The sequence below is a fragment of the Rosa chinensis genome, chromosome 5, assembly GCF_002994745.2.
Source record: "Rosa chinensis cultivar Old Blush chromosome 5, RchiOBHm-V2, whole genome shotgun sequence".
NCBI lineage: Eukaryota > Viridiplantae > Streptophyta > Magnoliopsida > Rosales > Rosaceae > Rosa > Rosa chinensis.
Window position 1 is genome coordinate 2,883,611 of NC_037092.1, and position 20,540 is coordinate 2,904,150.

At 38.0% G+C, this 20,540-nt stretch overlaps 4 protein-coding genes across 5 annotated transcripts; 1 reads left to right on the plus strand and 3 right to left on the minus strand.

Moving 5' to 3' along the window:
• Positions 1 to 4,534: 4,534 nt before the first annotated feature.
• On the minus strand, positions 4,535 to 5,714 carry LOC112202024 (kinesin-like protein KIN-14D). Its single transcript, XM_024342929.1, has 5 exons — positions 5,628 to 5,714; positions 5,382 to 5,529; positions 5,084 to 5,193; positions 4,876 to 4,995; positions 4,535 to 4,735 (listed from the first exon to the last, which is right to left on the minus strand). The coding sequence occupies exons 1-5, from the start codon at positions 5,712 to 5,714 to the stop codon at positions 4,535 to 4,537; spliced, it is 666 nt and encodes a 221-aa protein (XP_024198697.1).
• A 6,596-nt stretch (positions 5,715 to 12,310) lies between these two features.
• On the plus strand, positions 12,311 to 15,500 carry LOC112166588 (sulfite exporter TauE/SafE family protein 2). Its single transcript, XM_024303468.2, has 4 exons — positions 12,311 to 12,715; positions 13,588 to 14,502; positions 14,801 to 14,938; positions 15,033 to 15,500. Exons 2-4 carry the CDS (start codon positions 13,687 to 13,689, stop codon positions 15,489 to 15,491), a joined length of 1,413 nt encoding a protein of 470 aa, XP_024159236.2. The 5' UTR covers positions 12,311 to 12,715; positions 13,588 to 13,686; the 3' UTR covers positions 15,492 to 15,500.
• A 290-nt stretch (positions 15,501 to 15,790) lies between these two features.
• LOC112165560 (transcription factor ILR3) lies at positions 15,791 to 18,104 on the minus strand. 2 transcript variants are annotated; one of them, XM_024302116.2, is made up of 5 exons: positions 17,775 to 18,103; positions 16,970 to 17,032; positions 16,690 to 16,767; positions 16,444 to 16,606; positions 15,791 to 16,275 (listed from the first exon to the last, which is right to left on the minus strand). In XM_024302116.2, the coding sequence occupies exons 1-5, from the start codon at positions 17,930 to 17,932 to the stop codon at positions 15,991 to 15,993; spliced, it is 747 nt and encodes a 248-aa protein (XP_024157884.1). In that variant the 5' UTR covers positions 17,933 to 18,103; the 3' UTR covers positions 15,791 to 15,990. The 2 variants fall into 2 exon arrangements, with proteins under 2 accessions (XP_024157884.1, XP_040362863.1); XM_040506929.1 differs by lacking the exon at positions 16,970 to 17,032 and having other exon boundaries at positions 17,775 to 18,104.
• A 1,045-nt stretch (positions 18,105 to 19,149) lies between these two features.
• On the minus strand, positions 19,150 to 20,444 carry LOC112168340 (thioredoxin-like protein CXXS1). Its single transcript, XM_024305466.2, has 3 exons — positions 20,334 to 20,444; positions 20,068 to 20,190; positions 19,150 to 19,558 (listed from the first exon to the last, which is right to left on the minus strand). Exons 1-3 carry the CDS (start codon positions 20,442 to 20,444, stop codon positions 19,406 to 19,408), a joined length of 387 nt encoding a protein of 128 aa, XP_024161234.1. The 3' UTR covers positions 19,150 to 19,405.
• Positions 20,445 to 20,540: the final 96 nt, after the last annotated feature.

Below are 20,540 nucleotides of genomic sequence, written 5' to 3' on the forward strand. Positions count from 1 at the left end.
ACACCTCCTAACATAAAACCTATTGACTAATGGGTCTTCGTTAGAAAGCGTGGTGAGAAAAAGATATGGCAATCTCGCCTTATGGCGCAAGGCTTCTCACAAAACGTCTTGGAATCGACTACGATGAGACATATTCTCTCGTAATGGATATCATTGCACTCCACTACCCTGTCAGTTTGGTAGATTCCGAATAACTGATTATGCAGCTTACAAATGTGGTCACTACGTATCTCTATGGGGATCTAGATACTAAACATATATGAAGGTTCATGGTGAACTTCATTTACCCAAGTCAAGTGGCTCTAGACCACAGAGCGCGTTTACAAGAGGTTGAAACGCTCACTAAAGTGACTACTTGATTGGGAAGGGATATACCCATGCGTTTCAATAACAAGTTTTGGATTTTATCGCAGTTCATGTTGGACATGATCTTCATTGAAAGCCCTTAAAGCGTTAAGGGAAAACCGCTGAACACTTGAAATCCGAGTTTGAGATGAAGGATTTTGAGAGAACACGATTATATCTCAGTTTGGAACTTGAGCATCGTGTTGATAGATGCTTAGGCATTTTGACAAGGTCAAGCCTTCAAGCACCCCCATGATCGTCTGTAGTCTTGATCCTAAAAATGATCCTCTTTGTTCAAATGATGATGACGAAGATGCGCTAGGGGCAGAAATGTCCTAGTTAAGTACAATCGGCGCATTATTGTACGTAGCTCAATGCACAAGACCAGACATCTCATTTTCCATGAACTTGTTAGATAGATATAGCTCTGCGCCAATCGGAAGCCATTGGATTTGTGTAAAAGATATCTTTCGGTACTTGAGATGTACGATTGATATGAGCTTGTTCTATCCCTATAGAGAGATGATGGATTCAGACTCATCACACACCAGGATCGCCGCCAACACTGGCCTGTGTCCAATATCCCATCTCAAAATGACATGTGTTTTGGAAGGTTTTACTGATATTAGGTATCGCTCTGACCCATACAAAGGTCATTCCTAAACTAGTTAAGTGTTCACCATGGGAAAAGACCGTGATATCTTGGAGGTCTACAGAACAGACCTTAGTCGCTATATCTTCGAACCATGCAGAGATTATTGCTCTTCACGAAATAGTTCGTGAATGTTTTTGGATTGGATCCATAATTACGTATGTTCAAACAATTGTGGTTTGAAGTCTACCACAAATGAGCCTACGAGCATTTAGGATAATGCTTTTCGTTTTAAACAAATGAAGCAAGGCTACATCAAAAGCGACAACACCAAGCATAATCAGCAACAACAGACTATCCTCAAGATTAAAGTGAACTAGGTTCAATCTGAGGACAGTATGACAGACTTGCTCACTAAGCATTGCCTAAATTCCACTTTCGAGAAACATGTTGGTAGCATCGTTTGCGGAAGTTATCCGAACTCCAACGATCGTAGTCATCAGGGGGAGATGCAGATATCAGGGGGAGGTGTTTACATGTATGGTCTCGAAATGTGAAGGGTGTGTTGTGATCTTTTTCCCCTTCGACCGGGGTTATTTTTGTCCCACTGAGTTTTTGTTACTCGGCAAGCTTTTTAGCAAGGCAACGAGAGAAGCACTGCATTTGGGCGACACAAGGGGAAGTGTTCAAGTAAATCCTTATTTGTGTGTCTAGCTCAAACCCTAGGTTACTTGACCTAGTGGTAATAATGTTTAATTAGAAGGATCTAGATATTCCTATTCAATGTATGATTACCTTTTCTTGTATGATTCGGATACTATGCATTGTAATCCTCTAATTAAGAGGCCCCTATTATCAATGAGAATACACAGTAATTTTCTCTCAATTCCCGTTTCTCTAAAACATTTTCTAATTTTTTTATTTTTATATAACGATAACTGGATCATATTGTGATGCTCTAAAAAGAAAATAGAAATTTTGAAGACTCTTTGGAAAAGAGCAATGGCCAATGGGGGCATTTAGAAATAGTATCCATATTGCAAGATAATAAGAGGCCGAGCGGTCTTTTTTAATTATAGAAAGCCAAAAAATTGTTCAAGTTCAAGAAAAAACGAGAATAAATTTCAGAGTATGGCTCTTTCCACCCTATAATTTTTTTATTCACCCTACATCTAACTTTTGCCACCAAAATTTCTAATATTACCCTTGTGTGTTAGATTAAAATAGAAAACAAAATAAAAACTGCAGTGTCCTCGTCTACAATTGCAAAGAAACCAACCATACCACACCATTGTCGAATCAAACCGCAGCGCTGCCTCGCCTTCTTCTAAATAAATCTCTCTTTAATTTTATCTGATAGCTAGCAAAGAACTCCACTTAATGGCACGTTTACTTACTTGGAATAGAATTGAATGTAATGGAATGATTACGGAGTAAAAACACCCTTGTGTTTACTAACACATAAAGGAATCAGAATGATTCCAGGTAAAAGAATTCATGTGTTTACTAACACATGAAGGAATCGGAATTGGTGTAGGTCCCACCTATTTATCAGGAATCGATTCCTGAATACTCAGGAATTCGATTACGAAGGGGGGAGATGGGTTTAGGAATCATTCCTCCAGAATCAATACCGATTCCTTTCTTCTCCCATTCCACTTGTCTTCAATTCATGATTATTTTCCATTCTAAGTAAGTAAACATACTATTAGATTGATGGAGCAAGAGAAGAGAGAGAGAGACAGAGGGGAAAAAAAAAAAAAAAAGGACAGGAAGAAAGGGATAGAGAGTTAGAGACTAGCCAATAGCGTGCGGCACATTTGGTGGTTAGGTGTAGTGAATCACTCATGATGCATTGTATGATGAACGGAACTAGGGAAGTGTTGGGAGTGTGTATCAGCCACACTCACTCTCAAGTTGCCATGTGTATGGACAGGCTCACAGAAAATATGGTCTTTCTATTTCCATTCTTTACCCCTCTTTAAATTAAAATTAAAAATAAAATTAAAAACACACTCTCTCTCCCTCTCTCACTCTCCTCCGTCGTCTCACCCAGTCTCTGCAACGTCTAATCACAGCATGACCCATTACGCCATTGACGGACTTGTAGACTCCAAAATCAAATTTGGTTTTCTCTCTTACTTCTCATCATCATCATCATCATCAATGTAGGGGTATACTCTCTCTCTCTCTCTCTCTCTAACCAAACCTCTATTTCAGAAACTCAACATTCTTTTCTGGGTGTCGAACACTTAGTTTTCTCTGTTGAAGGACCCAAATGGGTTTTCTCTTTGTTTCTCTTCCCTGCATTTATCCCTTTTTTTTTTCTTTTTCCAATTTTTGTGTAGACGCTGTCGGGGTCGGAGCTCCGGCTACTTCCCCACACCAGGACAGAGTCCTCAGTGGGGTCGGGCTTTCATAGATCAGCTATTAGAGCAGCTGGCCCAAATTAAAATCACAGGGATTGTTTTCAAAAACCAGAGAAACGCAATCCCATATCAAAAATTCTGAAAATTCAACCAAATCTTATAACTTTAGGGCTAGGAGACGGCGATGGAGGCACAGAATAGCAGGCTCATCAATAGCAAGTCCGACTTCAACCTCAGTATCCAATCTCAGTGATGACGTCGACAGGGTGGTCGTAAGCAATTTCGCGGCGGAGGACTCTTGGTTGCGGTAGGCGCCTACGGCGTTTTAGGCGGAGGCTGCGAGGGGACGGTTGGGGTGGAAGGCGGCTGCAGCGGCGAGGACCCTAGAGATGTCGGGGCTGGGGTGTGAGAGAAGATAAAGAGTTTGGATAAATTCAAGGAAATTGAATTTAAAAAACTTAGAAAAAAATTAAAGAGGGGTAAAAAATGGAAATTGAAAAATTATATTTTTTATGAGCCTTTCTCCATGCACTAGGCAAGTTGAGGAGTGAATATGGGGAGTGGCTGTTGTTTTTTTAGAGATTAAAATAACTGTCAGTGCATTTATACTGTCGGTGCATACAATCCTCTCTAGTGAGTATGGCTAATACACACTCAGGTAAGTATGAGCCCAGCACTCCTCTATTATGAAACACCATGGACCCATATCACCAATGAACATCACAGCTCTGCCCATTTCTGGGGATCCCTCCTCTCTTGTTCTGATGCCATGGTTTTCTCAAAATCTCACTACCTAGTGTTCTCTTATCTATGCACTCTCTTTAACTTTGATCAGTGACGAGGAGTTCAATTGGGAGGTATTAATTGGCTTCTTGTAGAGGATTGAAGGAGCTTGGCAGAGGTGCCAGTCGTAGGCTCGTAGCAAGGGTGCGAGTGGTTGTTGCAATTTGTCATTCTTTTTTTATTTATTTTAAATTTCTTTATTGGAAGGTTAAAATTGAAATATTTGAGTGATGTTTATTTTGTAAGGTGAACAAAATAGATTGTAGGGTGGTAGTAGCCTATTATTATTGAAATCCAACTACGTAACAATCATAAAGGAGTACAAACACATTTTCTTGATGCTAGGTTTCAATGAAAGTGCACGATGTGTGGTCGGTATTTGAAATGGTTTGCACTTAATTTGTAGCTATGGGCTTTCTTTCTTGATTTGGCTAGGCGACCTGGGTCAAGCGTCCCCTTTAATTAATTTCATCAGCTTCTCAACGATATTCAGTTTCCCCTGGATTTGGCTACTCAATCTCTCCATTTCTGTTCGTTTGCGAGCCTCATTCAGTGTACTAAAATCAGCTTCCAGTTGGCTTTTGTACTCTTCTAGACTCTTGTTGTACTCTAACTTGCGATTAAATTCATCCTCAAGTTCTGAAACCTGCAGATGGTAACAACTTCAGAGGTATGCATAATGCAAAAGTTATGCATAATGCAAAAGTTGATAAATCAGAAGGGAGTTTCTTTTAGAGAAAATAGTAATAATCTGCAGAGTTTATAATTGTATACTACTTGTATTACCCTCTGCTCAGCAGCTAATTTCTCTTCCTCCAGCTGTTGAAGCATCAGTAGGCGAGAAGTTTGCAACGTCTCAGCAGCCTCCCTCGCTTCCCTTTCTCTTCTAAGACTAATAATTGCATCCTTTCAAGTCGAAAGGAAATAATTTGAGGGCAAAAATAAAAGGAAGAGACACTTTAATAGAACAATTAGAATATAATGCTACTCTTACCATCTTCTCTGATTCTTCCTTTGCAAATTCCTCTTCTAAAGCAGCTATACTTCGTCTCAAGTTCGAATGCATGGCATTGAGCTCATCTACCTTCTTTTTCCTCTCCGCATCTTAAGAAATTACAACGGTTATTGAATACTTATAAAAAACTCCTTTCTTGATTAAGTAAATAAATATCAAATGATTTACATCATAATCCGTAGTTTGAACAAAAGCCATTTCATGTAGGCTGTAGCTAATGCTTTATAAGGTTACCAACAGATGGTTTCAGGAATTAGGGTACCAACAGTCAACTTACCAATATCAGTGCACTTCTTTACAGCCGAATCAATTAAAGTCTGAAGTCTTTTCTCCTCAAGAAGATGGGCTTTCTCACTCTTCTCATACCATTTCATCATGCAATCCTTAAGGTCGTTAATATGCTCAGCTAGTTCTTTGCCGTTCCCCTGCATATATATAACCAACAAGAAGATGTTAAAGACAACCTACATTTAAGATAAACAACTCAAGTGAACAAACAGTAAGTTGTACATAAGAGATAAACCTCATCACCAAGCTTCTCATTCAGCAATGCCCGGACTAGTTCTTTTGTGAAGTCAACATCACCATGGGTCTGGTCTAGTGAAGCCATGAATCGAGCTCTGAGCTAGGATTGCAGTTTTGAAACAATGAAAATGTAGATGAACAGATCCTATCTAACATATAGCTTTATATAGTACTCAGAAAAGCACAAGAGAAACTTACTGTATAAGGAAACCAATTAAGCAAGCGCCATCTAAGATTTGCTCTCTAAGAAAATTGAACAACATTAACATTATCTTACACGATTTTCTGGCTGTCAGATAAAAACCATATCCCAAGGTTAATGGTACGTCCCCAAACGAAATGAAATAAAACTACAGCTATCCTTCACCAGTACGAAAAGGAACATTTAATTTCGAAAAGAGTATTTGATAAGATTCAGAATTTTTCTTAATTAGAGATACGATTCTTTCATAATTAATTCAAGATTTTATGAGATACTTAGGCTTAAAGGGTAAAATTCAAATAATGATAATGAACAAGGAAATGATCAGGGTCCCGATCCATTTTTCAACCTTGACACAATTACAGTCAATCACAATCTCAAACGAAAGTCTAATCTGATCCAAAATCTTCCTTTCCTTGGGTTGGAAGAAATCCAGAAATCTGTCTCCCTTAATTCTTATAACCTCCCATCTGGAGATCCGTCTCCCTTGCAAGATTGATTACAATCACCATCGATATCTCTTTTGAAGAAAATGAACTTGGAGATTAGAGGAATTGTTAGTGCCATAATGTTAAACTTTGGTACTTCCACTAAAACTAATTGGCACATTTATGTGAAGTGTGATTCTAGTGCAAATTATTTGTACCTTCAATGTAAACCTTGATCAGTATTAGTGTAAATCATTGATAGTTTTTCGTGTTAAGCATTCATAATTTTACTGCATAATGATCATAATACATTTGGCGCAAACATTGATGCTTAATATCAGATTATAAATAGACAAATAGTTGATTAAACATCACATATTTGATCATGATAAAACTAAAATCATTTACAACCCTCATATCGATCCACTAATAAAAAGAAGGAAGAAAACAGAGCACACACATTGCCATCCAGAAATTGCAAGAATCATTGTGCAACAAGTCATTCGATCATCGCCATCCTCACATGCCAATAACAATTGCAATTCCAATCCATTAGTAGCAATTGTGCCAGTAATAGTACTGGAGCTAAAATCACATGTTGCCTTGTCAATGTAAACATTCGAAGCTGATGATGACCCGAGCTGCAAGGACCGCCCAGTCACAGTTCTCAATCGCTCTAGCTTCATGGCTACCTCTTTCACGGTAGGCCTTTATTCCCCTTTCAACCTAGAACTTACAACTCTTGCCAGATTAGCCACTTTTTCCACTACGGCAGCACTCTCATAATTTTTTTTTCGACCTCATTGACAATGTCTTGGTTAAGAATTTGAAATAAGCGACTTCAATGAAGAAGCTAGCAAACATGTGAATGTCTTCTCTAACTCAGGCCTAGAAAAATAAACTGCATCTTGGCTTGTGGCTTGTCAGGAGCTCTGCTCGGACATCAATAAAGATGCATACATCACGCATTCTCATTCTCAATATTTGAAGGCTAAATGAATGAGTATTGGTCTTCCATTATCTTCTTTTTTTTTTGGTCAAAGGTTTTCCATTATCCTTCACTTATGACAAATGCAAATGAAAAGTTTGTCTGCTAGCTGTTTGATAAAATAACTGTGTTACTGTGACCCCAATAAAAGTGTCACGTTTCAGTGATCTTTAAATGATCCTTTACACTTGTGCGGTAGTGGGTACTATTGGTTCTTAGATCTTAGTACCTTCACTCTATTGCTTAATACATTGTTTTGGAACTCAGTTGAAAGCCTTGAAATACATACTGGCATGGTTCAGAGAAAACCAAGAATTACTATACTACTTCCTTCAGTTAAGTTCGAACTTCATATTCTGCGAAGAGATGAAACTTGGTTGTTTAAGGAATTAGTAATGCATGGTAGTCATTTAGGATCATGGACTGCAAGGATAAAAACAGAGCACCATATTATGGCTAAAGTGGGAGGTACGGGCATGCACACAAGTGAACTGTTGAGCTGTACATCTTTCAAGCTAGACTCTCCATCTGGACAAGCACTTTCTGCAATTTGAGCTACAGTTCGGTTAATCATATCATCTTGGAAAGTTTTACCCCTGTAGTTTGTCATTTCAGTCACATTGTTGCTGCATGTATATATATATTGCCTTCCAAAAGTCATGTTGTAGACCAAATTCGATATCATTGAGCTTGAGAATACCGACGCGATTCCCACATTATTTACACATGTAATGATTACTTCTTATAGTTGAAGTATCAGTGCGTACCGTATATAAAGTGCATAAACCATAGCTTTATCCTAAAAAGAAGAAGATGAAAAGAAAATAATTAAGCTCAAGCACTAGAATATGTTTTTGCAGTAAGGTAAACCACCATAAAGACTATGTTCCAGTTTGGCGGCGGTGAGTATCGAAAATCTGTGTCTTGTGCTTTTCACATATATATATATATAACTTCATATATGAGCTGATTAAATATAAGTTGCTTTTCATCTGTAATTGTTTATAGCAACTAGAACAACAACCCGAGATTCTGAAACCAATCGAGCTTATTTAAACGGACGTTTAGCATCTGCATCTGCATATACGTGATCGATACAATTGCACTTATTCTGCTCTCGCCTCTTTAATGAACCACCACTCAGAGCTGAGGTACTGGCTTGTGAGAATACAAAGCTTCCCGAAGTTAGTTAATTCAAAGTTTATTCTTGATTCTCATATGAATTAAGAGAATGAGATCGAGGCTAGGTTTGGTCACGAAGCGGAACAAACAGCGTACCTCACATATATATATGCAATCCAACTGTTATTGATTAGCAAGCATGTTCTTCAATTAACTAGTTTTCGATCTCTTTAATTTTGGTTTAATTGAGAATAATATATGCAAGTACATTCATATATCAACCTTATCTTTCAGGTACTTGTTTGATTAATTATTGATCCAAAAGAAAGAAAAAGAATTTGTTGCTCCTACCTAATTTGCTTGGATTGCTCAGTTATCCAAAACATTTTGTCCTCAGATGAGACAATACTTATCATGTTCCTGCTGCAGGTGTCACAAAATTCGTTCTGCAACAATTAAATAACTTTAAAAACACTCAGCTTGCTTGTATATAATTCATCATTATCTCCCACAAATCCACAATGATCACAAACTTGTAGGCACTCGATCTCATACAGTTTAAAAAGAAAAGAAAAAGAGGATAAATTATGAATGGGGCGCCTTAATTAGGATGGAGACAATTAGTTTCATTATTGATGAAGATTAGAAAGGACTGTTTGGACATATAAGTAGCCATCGATTGGGTAAATTAGGAGCCAACCAGAGACTTACCCCTCAGTTTACGCGTGCATGATAATTAGGTCTTTGTCTCAGTTCATGAGCGCACTAGCTCACATTTGATTTTGATCTTCAGGGGTACTAGCTTGAAATTTATTTATATAGTCAGGCGATACAAATTAAACCACTAGTACTGGTCAAGAATCAAGATCAAAATAATGGATTCATGATCTGGTTCTGCAAATTAAAAAGTTGCACGATCGACCTAATTACATTATTTCTTGAACTTTGTTCGTTTTGATTTCGATCAAGTAGTACAAAAGCAGAAGATGTCGAACAGATGGGTACGTACCATTCGATTCGACAGTGGTATCAACCGTGACATCAAGCATAGATCGTGTTAATTAATCAACTCAATCTAGCAGAATATAATATGGCTTCAAATCCTCTGTCTCCATGTTTCTGTCTCCTTTTCTGTCCCTCCATTAAACATGTTAACATATGTCATTTCATTCTAACTCACTTAACACCATCTAACTCTGTTAACTCTAAACAGAACAACAAAAACTTACACACAAAAAAAAAATCTAATTATACCAAAATGAAAAATGCAGAATGCAATTCCAACTCGAGACTTCTCTCTCGAAGTCGAATTCACACAGCATTACTTACTAGAAAAGAAAATTAGGCCGTTTTTTTTTTGCGTTCGATTTAATTCGGCCACCGTCACTTTTCTGATCTCTTTTTGGATGGGCAAATCTGATTTGCTTCTTAAGTTGGAGATTTTGATTGTGGTTCAAATTCAATTTTGGCATCAGAAGGGATTGAATCTTCATCTGGGTTCTCTTCCTTGCGATTGTTCTAGAAGTGGGTCGCTCTACTTTTACATCTTTTGGTCGCTTTGATTTGATTTTGCTAATGGAGTTGTATAAAATCTGAGTTCTTGTTTGGATTCTGGGTTCATGTTGACGAAGTCGAAAGAATTTATGTAGTCTTTGTAGCGAAGTTCAAAGAACCCAGCCATGAGAGGCAAAGAAATCTTAGAAATTGAAATAACAGCTTGTCTAGATCTGCCATGATTTTCATCCCTGAGCAGATGTGTAGCAGATGTTAAGCATAATTACTTTAGAGGTCAGGGATTCACATGGTTTGTTCTTTGGTGTTGTATACAGGTAGAAAGAGTTCCATATGAATCTGAGAGAGAGAGAGAGAGAGAGAGAGAGAGAGAGAGAGAGAGATGGGATGGGACGGAGGAGAAGATGAGAGATGCAGTCCGTCTTTCATAAATTTTTTTTTTTTCCGAACTAAACGAAGTTAGATTGCTGTTAGTTGTCTTAGCTGGCAGACCACGTGTCAAATATTGATTAGGTAACAGGGAAGGAGACAGAGGATTGAGTAGAGAAGATTTGAAGCCCAGAAATATCTTCCACTACTGGCCTTTTGTTTTGCCCATCCTCAAGCTCCACGTTTGTTATTAATTATTATCCCTGCGCTTTAGAAAGGTATCTGATGAATGTGGATAATCCCCATGTGTAATATCCCACCACTGGGAGTGGTCTGCCGAACCCTAAACAGATCATAGAAGGCACCCTCGACCCTAAGCAGCAGCCTTAATAGTACGTCCAAACATATAGAAACAACTATATTCCACAGGTGTGATTAGCAGTACGTAAGAACCTGTTAACACCACCAACAAAACAACTAATTAAAGGGAATTACAATCGACACATATATTATATATAATATAATAAGGACTGTTTTCATTAGTTGTTGTTAAAGCTGTGCGGCCGCGCGCTTTTATCTTTTATATGAATGCCATGCCATCCGGAGTTTGGAACAGTCCTAATCACTGGAGATGTGAAAACAATGATCTTAAAGCAAGTTCACCCGGTGAGTCACCAGGTTATCTATTATTCACTGTTTTATGTGTTATTTCACCATCTGAGTCACGAGCACAGTGTATTTCGTGTCTTGGGTCACCCTATACAGTGTTCTGGGTCACCATGGTGACCTGCACAGTTTATTTTGTGCCTTAGGTCACGAACACAGTGTATTTCGTGACTCAGAAAATGAAAATATACATTAAAAAGTAGTGAATAGTAGGTAAACCAACAGGTGAAAATAGCTAGAGTGGCCCAATTTCATCATCTCTAACCCAAACTAACTAAAGTGGAGTTAAAATGGCTTATTAGTCAAAAGTCGAGTAAAAATGACTAAGAAACGGTGGTAGAAAGCCAAAGTGGGCCCCACCTTCCACTTTCCAAATCTGCAGCAGCAAGCCTTTACGCGCCAGAGGGAGAGTAGGAGAGAGAGAGAGACTCGCGCAAAACAACAAAATAATGGGGGCTAAAGGAGAAACGCACTTGGCACGCGCGTTGACACTGGGGCCCGCCTGCTCCAGAGGCCGTTGTGGGCTTCCAACTGTTATGAAATGGGCGGCCGTGATTCACTCTTAATTAATTCGATTAAAAATGGAAAGCTCAGATTAATTGGCACCAAAAAAAAAAAAAGTAAATTTATAATCTTTTAATTTATAATATAACAGTAAAAAAAATACGATAGATTAAATTTAACGGTTAATAATAAAATAATATAATTTTAAATGAAAAAATTCGAAAAAATTATAAAAAATTAGTTAATGACGAAATATTTTATAAAGTAATTAAGTATGATATATAAAATTTATATTGTAGTTAAATAATTGTCTAAAATGATTAAAATTCTGAAATTACTATGACTTTTGACTAAAGAGAATTTGGAGATGCAAAATCTGAATAAATAGTAATAACACTAGGAGTGTTAGATTTTAAAATGACTATAATTTTTAACAAAAGAGTTAGAGATGCCCGTATAAGTTCAGACCCCAGAGGGGTGCCAAGCGGCCATTAGATTCAGTAGCTAGCTAGCTTTTAGCTTATAATTTAAGTTTTGGTAAAAGTTGAGAAGTGAAGAAGATAATGAGATGATTGATGGTGATGATGACCCCTCCAAGGCTAGAAAGACGAATAGTACGCAATGTCAAACTAAAACAACAAAATTAGTAAATTAGTTGGTTACAATCTTCGAATTCACAAGAGAAAAAGTAGGCAATGCATCAGATCGATCATTGCTAGGTTAAAAGCACTGGCAAATGCAATTTGGAATTCCATACAACGTTGTAGCTTGAAATTAGCTCCTCCTTGTATTTATATGTGAATAAAGTGGTTTTATAAAGATTTGTCTCTCCAAATTTGTGGAGGAAAAGTTGTATTATAATTGAATGGATAAAAAAAAAAAAAATACAAGACATCAAGATCGGAAACCCTAACAAAACATGAACTACTTGTCAAAAAAAAAATACCATCCCCTGAAGAACAACAAAAATTCCTAAACAGATCGACTTGTCTCTTAAACAGATCTTCATTAGTCGGTACTTGTTAAACTTCCATTGATGTTCCAACCAAATTTCAATCTCTCAAAATGCAAGAGTGGAGAATACGTTCGTTGGATTCTCTGTTTGAATTTGGAATTAATCACACATATATGACCAACGATACAGGTCATTCAAAAGACAAAAACCCACAAGAAGCCAGTAATTTCCAGATCGAGTTGCATAGGCTCACATTGTGGTGCATGTAGCTGTTGGAGGTAGAGAAACAAGCTAGCTTTCTAGCTGCAAGAAACACGTGAAGATGCTGCAACCGTTGGAGGTACTCACCTGTTATGCCATGTTCTTTGCTATAGCTTAACTCAGAAAATTGGAAGCACGTATACTCTTTCCTTGTTTGTAATTTTGTATCATCAAGGCCTGGATAAGCTTCAAACTTGGATAATATGTAACTGAAAATGAAAATGTGCTCTCATCCTCATTCCGACAACCTATAATTCTATATATTTGAATCATGGAATCATACATTTCATCATTTAGGTCACTTTTCAAGATTAATTTCTCCACTAAAAGAAATTAACCAATCCAATTATTTCTTGATAGTCTACACTAAATTCACATATAAAATGAAATTGGAATGATAACTGTGATAATCAAACTGCTAACTTATAGAGAGGAAGATGGGGAGGTAGTGATGGAATGTGTGACTCACCTTATAGTGGTCCGTTACCCACTATATAGTTTCTTGCAGGGATTGGCCAAAACATAAAAGTTTCTCCTAGTGGTGAGGTAAAAGTTGCAAGCCCCTTTATTTCTGTTGTTTACATTTAAAGATGAGTTGCAAGTTCCTTTCAAAACAAGGTGAGGAGATCCTTGATATTTTGTAATAATTGTAGTAGCAACACTAAACAAAATGCATAAGCTTTGTCCTAATTCTATCATAATTCCCAAGCCTTTCTCTCTTATGGTTAACAATATAAAGGAGTAGATAAATAGATTGTCATATTGGAAATTAGCTAGGTTTGAAAATTATGCTATAATACCCATGTATAGATTCATAATACTAATGGTTAATGAGCTTGATAAATGAGATCAAGTATGCCAATCTGATTTTAATTAGCCAGAACGGCAACATCAATTCTAGAAAAATCTCTTTTTATTATTAATAACATTGTTCTTTTTAAATGTTGCCAGATTTCTGTCCTCGTCCGCACAAATTCCACAGAACATTTCCATCATTGCCTATATAAGACTACTCATTAATAAAGCACCATCAAAATATATCTCAAACAAATGAAGAACCGTAAGGTTGCATTGTTAACTCTATCGCTTTCCATCCTCATCACTTCCAATCCTTCCCAAGCAAAACAAACTCAACCCATCTCAGATGTCTTTAGAATTGACAACATGTTCAACAACACCTATGAATGGTTCAGCCTCTATAGAAAACCCCATGAAACCCAGCTCGAGTTGTCTACCCCACTTGTGGTGGCAGGAATCTTGTGCTTCATAGCTGCCTCTATATCCAGTGCTGGTGGGATTGGTGGTGGTGGGTTGTTCATACCAATACTGACCCTAGTGGCAGGTCTTGATCTCAGAATAGCCTCTAGTCTCTCAGCTTTCATGGTCACCGGAGGCTCGGTCGCGAATGTCATGTACAACTTGTGCATCAAAGGTAGCACCAAATTTGGTGGCAAGTCTCTGATTGACTATGACATAGCACTTCTATCAGAACCATGTATGTTACTAGGAGTGAGTCTAGGAGTGATTTGCAACCTTGTATTCCCAGAGTGGCTGATCACTGTACTCTTTGCGCTTTTCCTTGTTTGGACTACCTCAATGAGCTGTAGAAATGGGCTGGTGTACTGGAAAATGGAATCAGAAGTGATGAAGATGAGGAATGGTTGTGACAGACTGGAAAATGGGTTGACGAAAGACGGGGCAGGCGATGAAACAGAAGGGAACAGAGGGGTTACAGAACCGCTTTTAGGAGTAAGAACAGAAGAAAACTGCATGCTAAGATTTCCATGGATGAAAATGGGGGTATTAATTCTGGTCTGGTGCTCTTTCTGCCTAGTCTACCTTCTTCGTGGCAATCGATATGGACAGGTAAAAAGGCTGCTAGCACACCCAGTTTTTCTGGTTGGGATTCACATGTTACATGGTCTCTGATATGAATGTTTCGAGTATAATGGTGCATAGAGAGTTCCGCCTAGATAGTGTGAGCATCCAACTCAAAATCAATTGACAATTAATGTGGACAAGGAACTAATAGATACCCCATTTAAAACCGGAAACACAGCTGTAAGGCTGTCACTGAAAAGAAATCAAAATTGAAGCATTAGAAATTCTAGTTGGGGACACATATTCAGTGTATTTTATATATGTGACTCTTCAATCCTTGCAGGGCATTATACCAATAGAGCCTTGTGGAGTGGGATATTGGGTTCTCTCAGCTTCCCAAATTCCTCTTGCCATAGTTTATACAGTCTGGATTCTGTGCAGAAAAGAGAATCTTCAACATCATACTTTAAACACCCAAAAGGTGTTAAAAGTTTGGTATTTTTTTTTTTTTCTTTTCAACCTTGACTTTCATTAATCAACTAATTCTTTTTATATTTTCTTGTTACTTTGTGTAGGATATTGAGGATCTGAACAAAGTTGGACCATCAAACAAGCTAGTTTTCCCACTAATGGCACTATTAGCAGGGATTTTAGGGGGTGTCTTTGGGATTGGAGGTGGAATGCTTATAAGCCCTCTTCTTCTTCAGGTTGGGATAGCGCCTGAGGTAACGGCTGCGACTTGTTCTTTCATGGTGTTCTTCTCATCTTCCATGTCCGCATTTCAGTACTTATTGTTGGGCATGGAGCACGCAGACACCGCGCTCATCTTCGCCGTCACTTGTTTTGTTGCATCACTTCTTGGACTGGTAGTGCTGCAGAGAGCAATCAAAGTTTATGGAAGGGCTTCTCTCATTGTATTCTCAGTTAGCATAGTGATGGCTTTAAGTACAGTTTTGATGACTAGCTTTGGGGCCCTTCATGTATGGAGTGACTATAAATCTGGAAGATACATGGGCTTCAAACTACCATGTTAAATGTTAATAGCCCCTAACAAAAGGAAAATCGCAAAACTATTTTTCTAGTTGCTACTTTTAAGTAGGTCCAATTTACAACTCGATCTCCAAGCCTGTAAGCTTCCCTTAACTACCTGTAGTACTAATCTACCAGCATCTTGTTCATCAAGAACCACAATCTTGTATCATAACGATATAGTTTTCAGTACATTATGGATAGTGATTGCAAACTAGTATAGTTCTACCGATACATAATAGCTTCTGAAAGAGATGATTCAAATCTTGTTATCTAAAGAACAGAAACCTATGCTCAGGAACAGTTAACAGGTCAAAATTGACAATTATATTAATGAAATTGATCGATGAGAAGTACAACTTATCCAAAGCAATGCATTCAAGTTTCCACTTCCCTTGTCATCCACTAAATCAAATCTTATGTAAAACCTTCAACAGCTAGGGAAAAAAAAAAAAAAGTGAACCATTTTTTCAACCGGACAAATGTTAAATGAAAGCTACCATCTCAGGCAACTGGGGGACGGAGAACATGATCTTGTGATGTATCAACTGCAGCCTGTGGCATGAACTGCCACATAGAAACTCCAGGGTATCCAGAAACTCCAGGATATCCCATGAACGGCATCAGTTTACCGCCAACAACTTGGCCGGGGGCAGAAAATGGAGCTGGAATCGCAGCAGGGTGAGGCAAGAAGCCTGGTTGTGTACCTAAGGCTTTAATTTGCCGCTCAAGGTTCTCTTTCTCTGCTTTTAGCCTCTGCTTCTCATCACGAAGTTCGTTTTTCTCAGCCTATACAAAATTACATAAAAAAATAAGAACATCCACTCAGCAAAACCAACAGAAATTTGGATATCTGCTCAAATAGTGTCACTGAAGAAAAATCCAACCATAACTGCATTGTTCATTTGCTTTCAAAGGCTATTATCATATATAAATGAAGAACAAACTCAGGCACACCTTCAATTCAGTTATCTTCTCCTGCAGACTCTCACTCGACTCCTTCAGATTTTGGGCTTCCCCACGTAACTGATTCACCATTCGAACAGCATCAACCAATATAGCAGCTTTGTCAGTTTTAGGTGGCCTTCCAGGTTCAAGGATAGTACTCAATTCCAGGAACCTTGAGCAAAAAATCAATATGTGAGAGAGAGAGAAAGAGAGAGAGAGAGAGCATGAACATTAAGGATGAAACTGGAGCATTACTTGTCATTCAGTCTGTCCCTCCGCATTTTCTCTCTACAGGCTTTAGAACCAGACACATTGCACGATCCGGACCTGGCACTGTGATGGAAACAGTACAGATAAGCAAGATTGCATCATGAAGAAACAGGAGATGGATAGAAAAACTACACAGGACATGATGAATACAACTTTTTTTCTCACATCAATAAACAAACGCATAAACTGTACATGGATAGTAATACATCAATTTCTGTTTCACAGAATCACAGGTCAGGAAGAATAAGACTCAATAGATAGGTACCGTTTGTTCGACCCAGTTTCCTTCATAATCTCGGAATTTCCAAATGAGCCATCAAAGTCGACGCTGAGATGATAACATCAAACAAAATGAGTTCTTCCATGAAACAAAGATTAGTTTATCTTGGTCAACACAATATAGACAGGCTGTTAACATATAACCTCAGAGAAAATGAAGAACCCATTCTTTAATAATCATACTCAAAAGAAAAGAAAACTGCATTTAAGTTGGCTAGTCTACTTCTATCAACATCTTCATACATACTCCTCCTAAAGATTCCACTTTACCAAACCTTCCTCGATGCCATTGACAGATTAACATAACGAACTGCTTAACACAGGCATTATACACCGATTTGAAAATGCGCAAAACAGAAATGAACTGCCTTTATACATAAACACCACATGGACTTTAATCAAGCTAACGATAAAACCAAGTAGAAAATAACTAGCCAGCCTCCCAAATCCTCCAGGACAAAACTTCATCTAACCCAGAACATAAATAGTGAAAAATTCACAACAATCACTCATAAACACAATAAGCACATTACAATACAATAGCTTAGATTCCCATAGCCACCAACATTTTCATGATTTTATAATCAAATTATACTAATAAAACTTAGCTGTATTAAACTAGCTAACAACCATAAAATCCACCAATATTTAACAATAAAATTCAACCTCTTAATTTCATTAATATATTCACAGCTGATGATGATTAAAAAGATTCAAAAAATTGCCACTTCGAATCAAACCCAATTCAAATTCAACAGCAAAGTAAACGTCTTTGATTCCAAAGGGGATACCTTGGGGCTGTCGGAGCGGGAAACGAATCGGAGCCCCAAGAGAAACCGGGCGGGTCAAGGGAAGGCAAGTCACCACCGGGAACAGAGATGTTCCCAATCAGATCATAATCGAAGACCCAATTCTGCGGCGGCGAAGAAGAAGAAGCAGGAGCAGCCATGGTTCACCGGCGGCCGGAAAAGCTGAGTTTCCGGCGGGGACTCTCAGAGCCGCCGTGGTGGGTTGGGGTTTGTTGGGATTCGCGAAAATGGGGGATTTTTTTTGCAATGTTGGGTTTGTTGATTAGATAAATTTGGGTGGCTCGGATTTTTGACATTCCCACATTTTCTCCAAATTCGATTTGTTTTATGGGGAAAAAAGCAAATGAACGAGGACCGCGCGGGGTGGGGTGTCACTTTTTACGATTTTGCCCACACGAGACGGGTACAGGTTCACGTGCCATGGGGTCCAAATTCGTCTTTTTGATAGTTTGGTCCTTTGTTTTTTGGTCAATCATTTTGTTTGTTACAAGTCCTTTGGGATTTTGGTTTTTTGAGGAAATTGCAGTTTGCTTCTTGAGGTAGAAGAGGGGTTTCGTTTTGGTTGCTTGGTACCTGGGTGTTGAAAAGGGTGTGATTTGGTGTGATGGTTTTGTGGAATTTTGTGATGGTTTTTCACTTTTGGGGTACGTGGCAATGGTGAGCTTCACAATTTTGACTAGGTGGATATTTGTTTGAGTATAGGCTATTTTTAGTGGGGCGGTTGAATAAGGACTAATAAGCTTCACGATTTTGATCACGTTGATATTTGGTGACGAGGCCGTATTAAGTGCGATGGTTGAAGAACTAGAAAAATTCATTCATATCTCTCCTTGTATGTATTGTTAAATGAAATAAAGACATTATTGAACTTTCTCATGAAAAATAAGAGGTGTTCTAGATTTAGTTATTTATATTTTTAAACTGTAATTAGTAGAAGAGACGTGTCAAGTGACAAAACTGTTCGCTCAAAATTTCCTCTTTAAGGAGAATATTGCACAGGAGAATATTGCACGAGCACTTTGAGATTTATGCAATTCGATGAAAATTTGGAGCGATTCTATTTTATGAATGATTTAACATGAAATGCATCAAATGAAACCCTAAATGAGTTTGGACTTCGGAGAGCTAAACAAAAGAATTAGTGGATTAAAGTGGGAATCAGTGAAAATTGATGGACTGGTTCTCTTAACTGTAGCCATTATAATTTGGGGTCAAAGTGGTCTTTGCAGACTAGTATAGTACAACTTTTCTGGGCAGCAATTTTCATCTTAAGCAATCATTGAAGATCACAAGCAACATTCCACCATGTTTATCTGAGAAACCTTTTCTACTCTAAATAGGAATCATCAAGCACACATTGAAAATCAAATCAGCCAACTCTTAACATCTCACTGAATGTACAGAACCAATTACAACTTTTGAAGCTTAAGATGAAATTTAAGAGCAGGATGACCTCACACACAGAAGAAATGGATACAAAAAAAATGTCCGAAGCACCAAATTTTACAGCAACCAAGATAAACTTATCATCCATGTCCATTATCTATGTACAAACCTTGTCAACCACTTATTTCACAAGTTGCAGATGTATAATATCCCCCAGTATACTAGTGCTATGCAAGAGATATACGTATGGACTGAACGGAACCATCAATCCTTTTCCTTATCTCTTCAGGATTGGCACCCACAACCTTGTCAACCTGTGCACCTTCCTTCATCACCAAAAAAGTCGGCATAGCCTTTATGTCAAGCCGAGTCGCCACCTCCTAAGAAAACAAAAGAGAGATAGTGAGCTACATACACAGATTCGAAATTAACCTTTACAGGTATATGAGTTTTCAGTCCCTCTCTATAGTTATCAGATGACTGTAATTACAGAAAAGCGCAGCATTGAATTGTGTTGACAGTGAACACCACGACTAGAGAGACCCCAAAAGAGATTTGGTATCTCCTTATGATCACAATTATCAAGCTATAAATATCAATTTCTCCATCATAAACAAATATCTAAAAGGAAATTGGCCAGAAAACGAGTTTCTGGTCCCTCTACAACAAGCCCAGTCTTCAAGTTTTCACTAAACAGTAAACACCCTAAAAGAGGTTTGAGGTGAGTGGCAGTCATGATCGCTATTACCCTTCTCTTTTTATTGGATGCTCACAATTATGATCTTGACTCCGGATAGAATAGACTTTCACTTTGGAGAGAGCAAGACAACTTTTTTCTTAATCTGATCTAAACCAAGAACAAAGCTTTACAAGAAGTGAGGCTTATTACCTGAACTTCATCAACATCAACAGTGAGAAACTGAACATCTGGATAGCTTGAGGCCAGTTCTTCAAAGAACGGGTTCATAGCCACAGAGGGCATACACCAGGAAGCAGTAAAATGCACAACAATCTACAAAAACAACCGACCAAAAGACCAAAAAGCTCCAAAAAAGCCAACATCAATACCTATAATTTTCATTTCTCTTCAATTCCAATCCACACCAGAGATTGAACAATTTGATAGAGGAATCTGAGAAGGTTGAGATCACTTACAGGGCTGCCTTGGTTAGTGGCTTCAGTTACAGACAAGTCCCAAGCCTCCAAAGAATCAACCTTCACAACCCTAGACTTTTCCACCGGCTCTTCATCTACTTGAACTTCCATCTTCTTCCTCTGCTTGTAAAAACTTGAGCTTCTTCCTCTTATATGCTTCTTTTGTGAAACTCTTTTAAGTTTCTCAGAATACTAGTTTGGATAGAT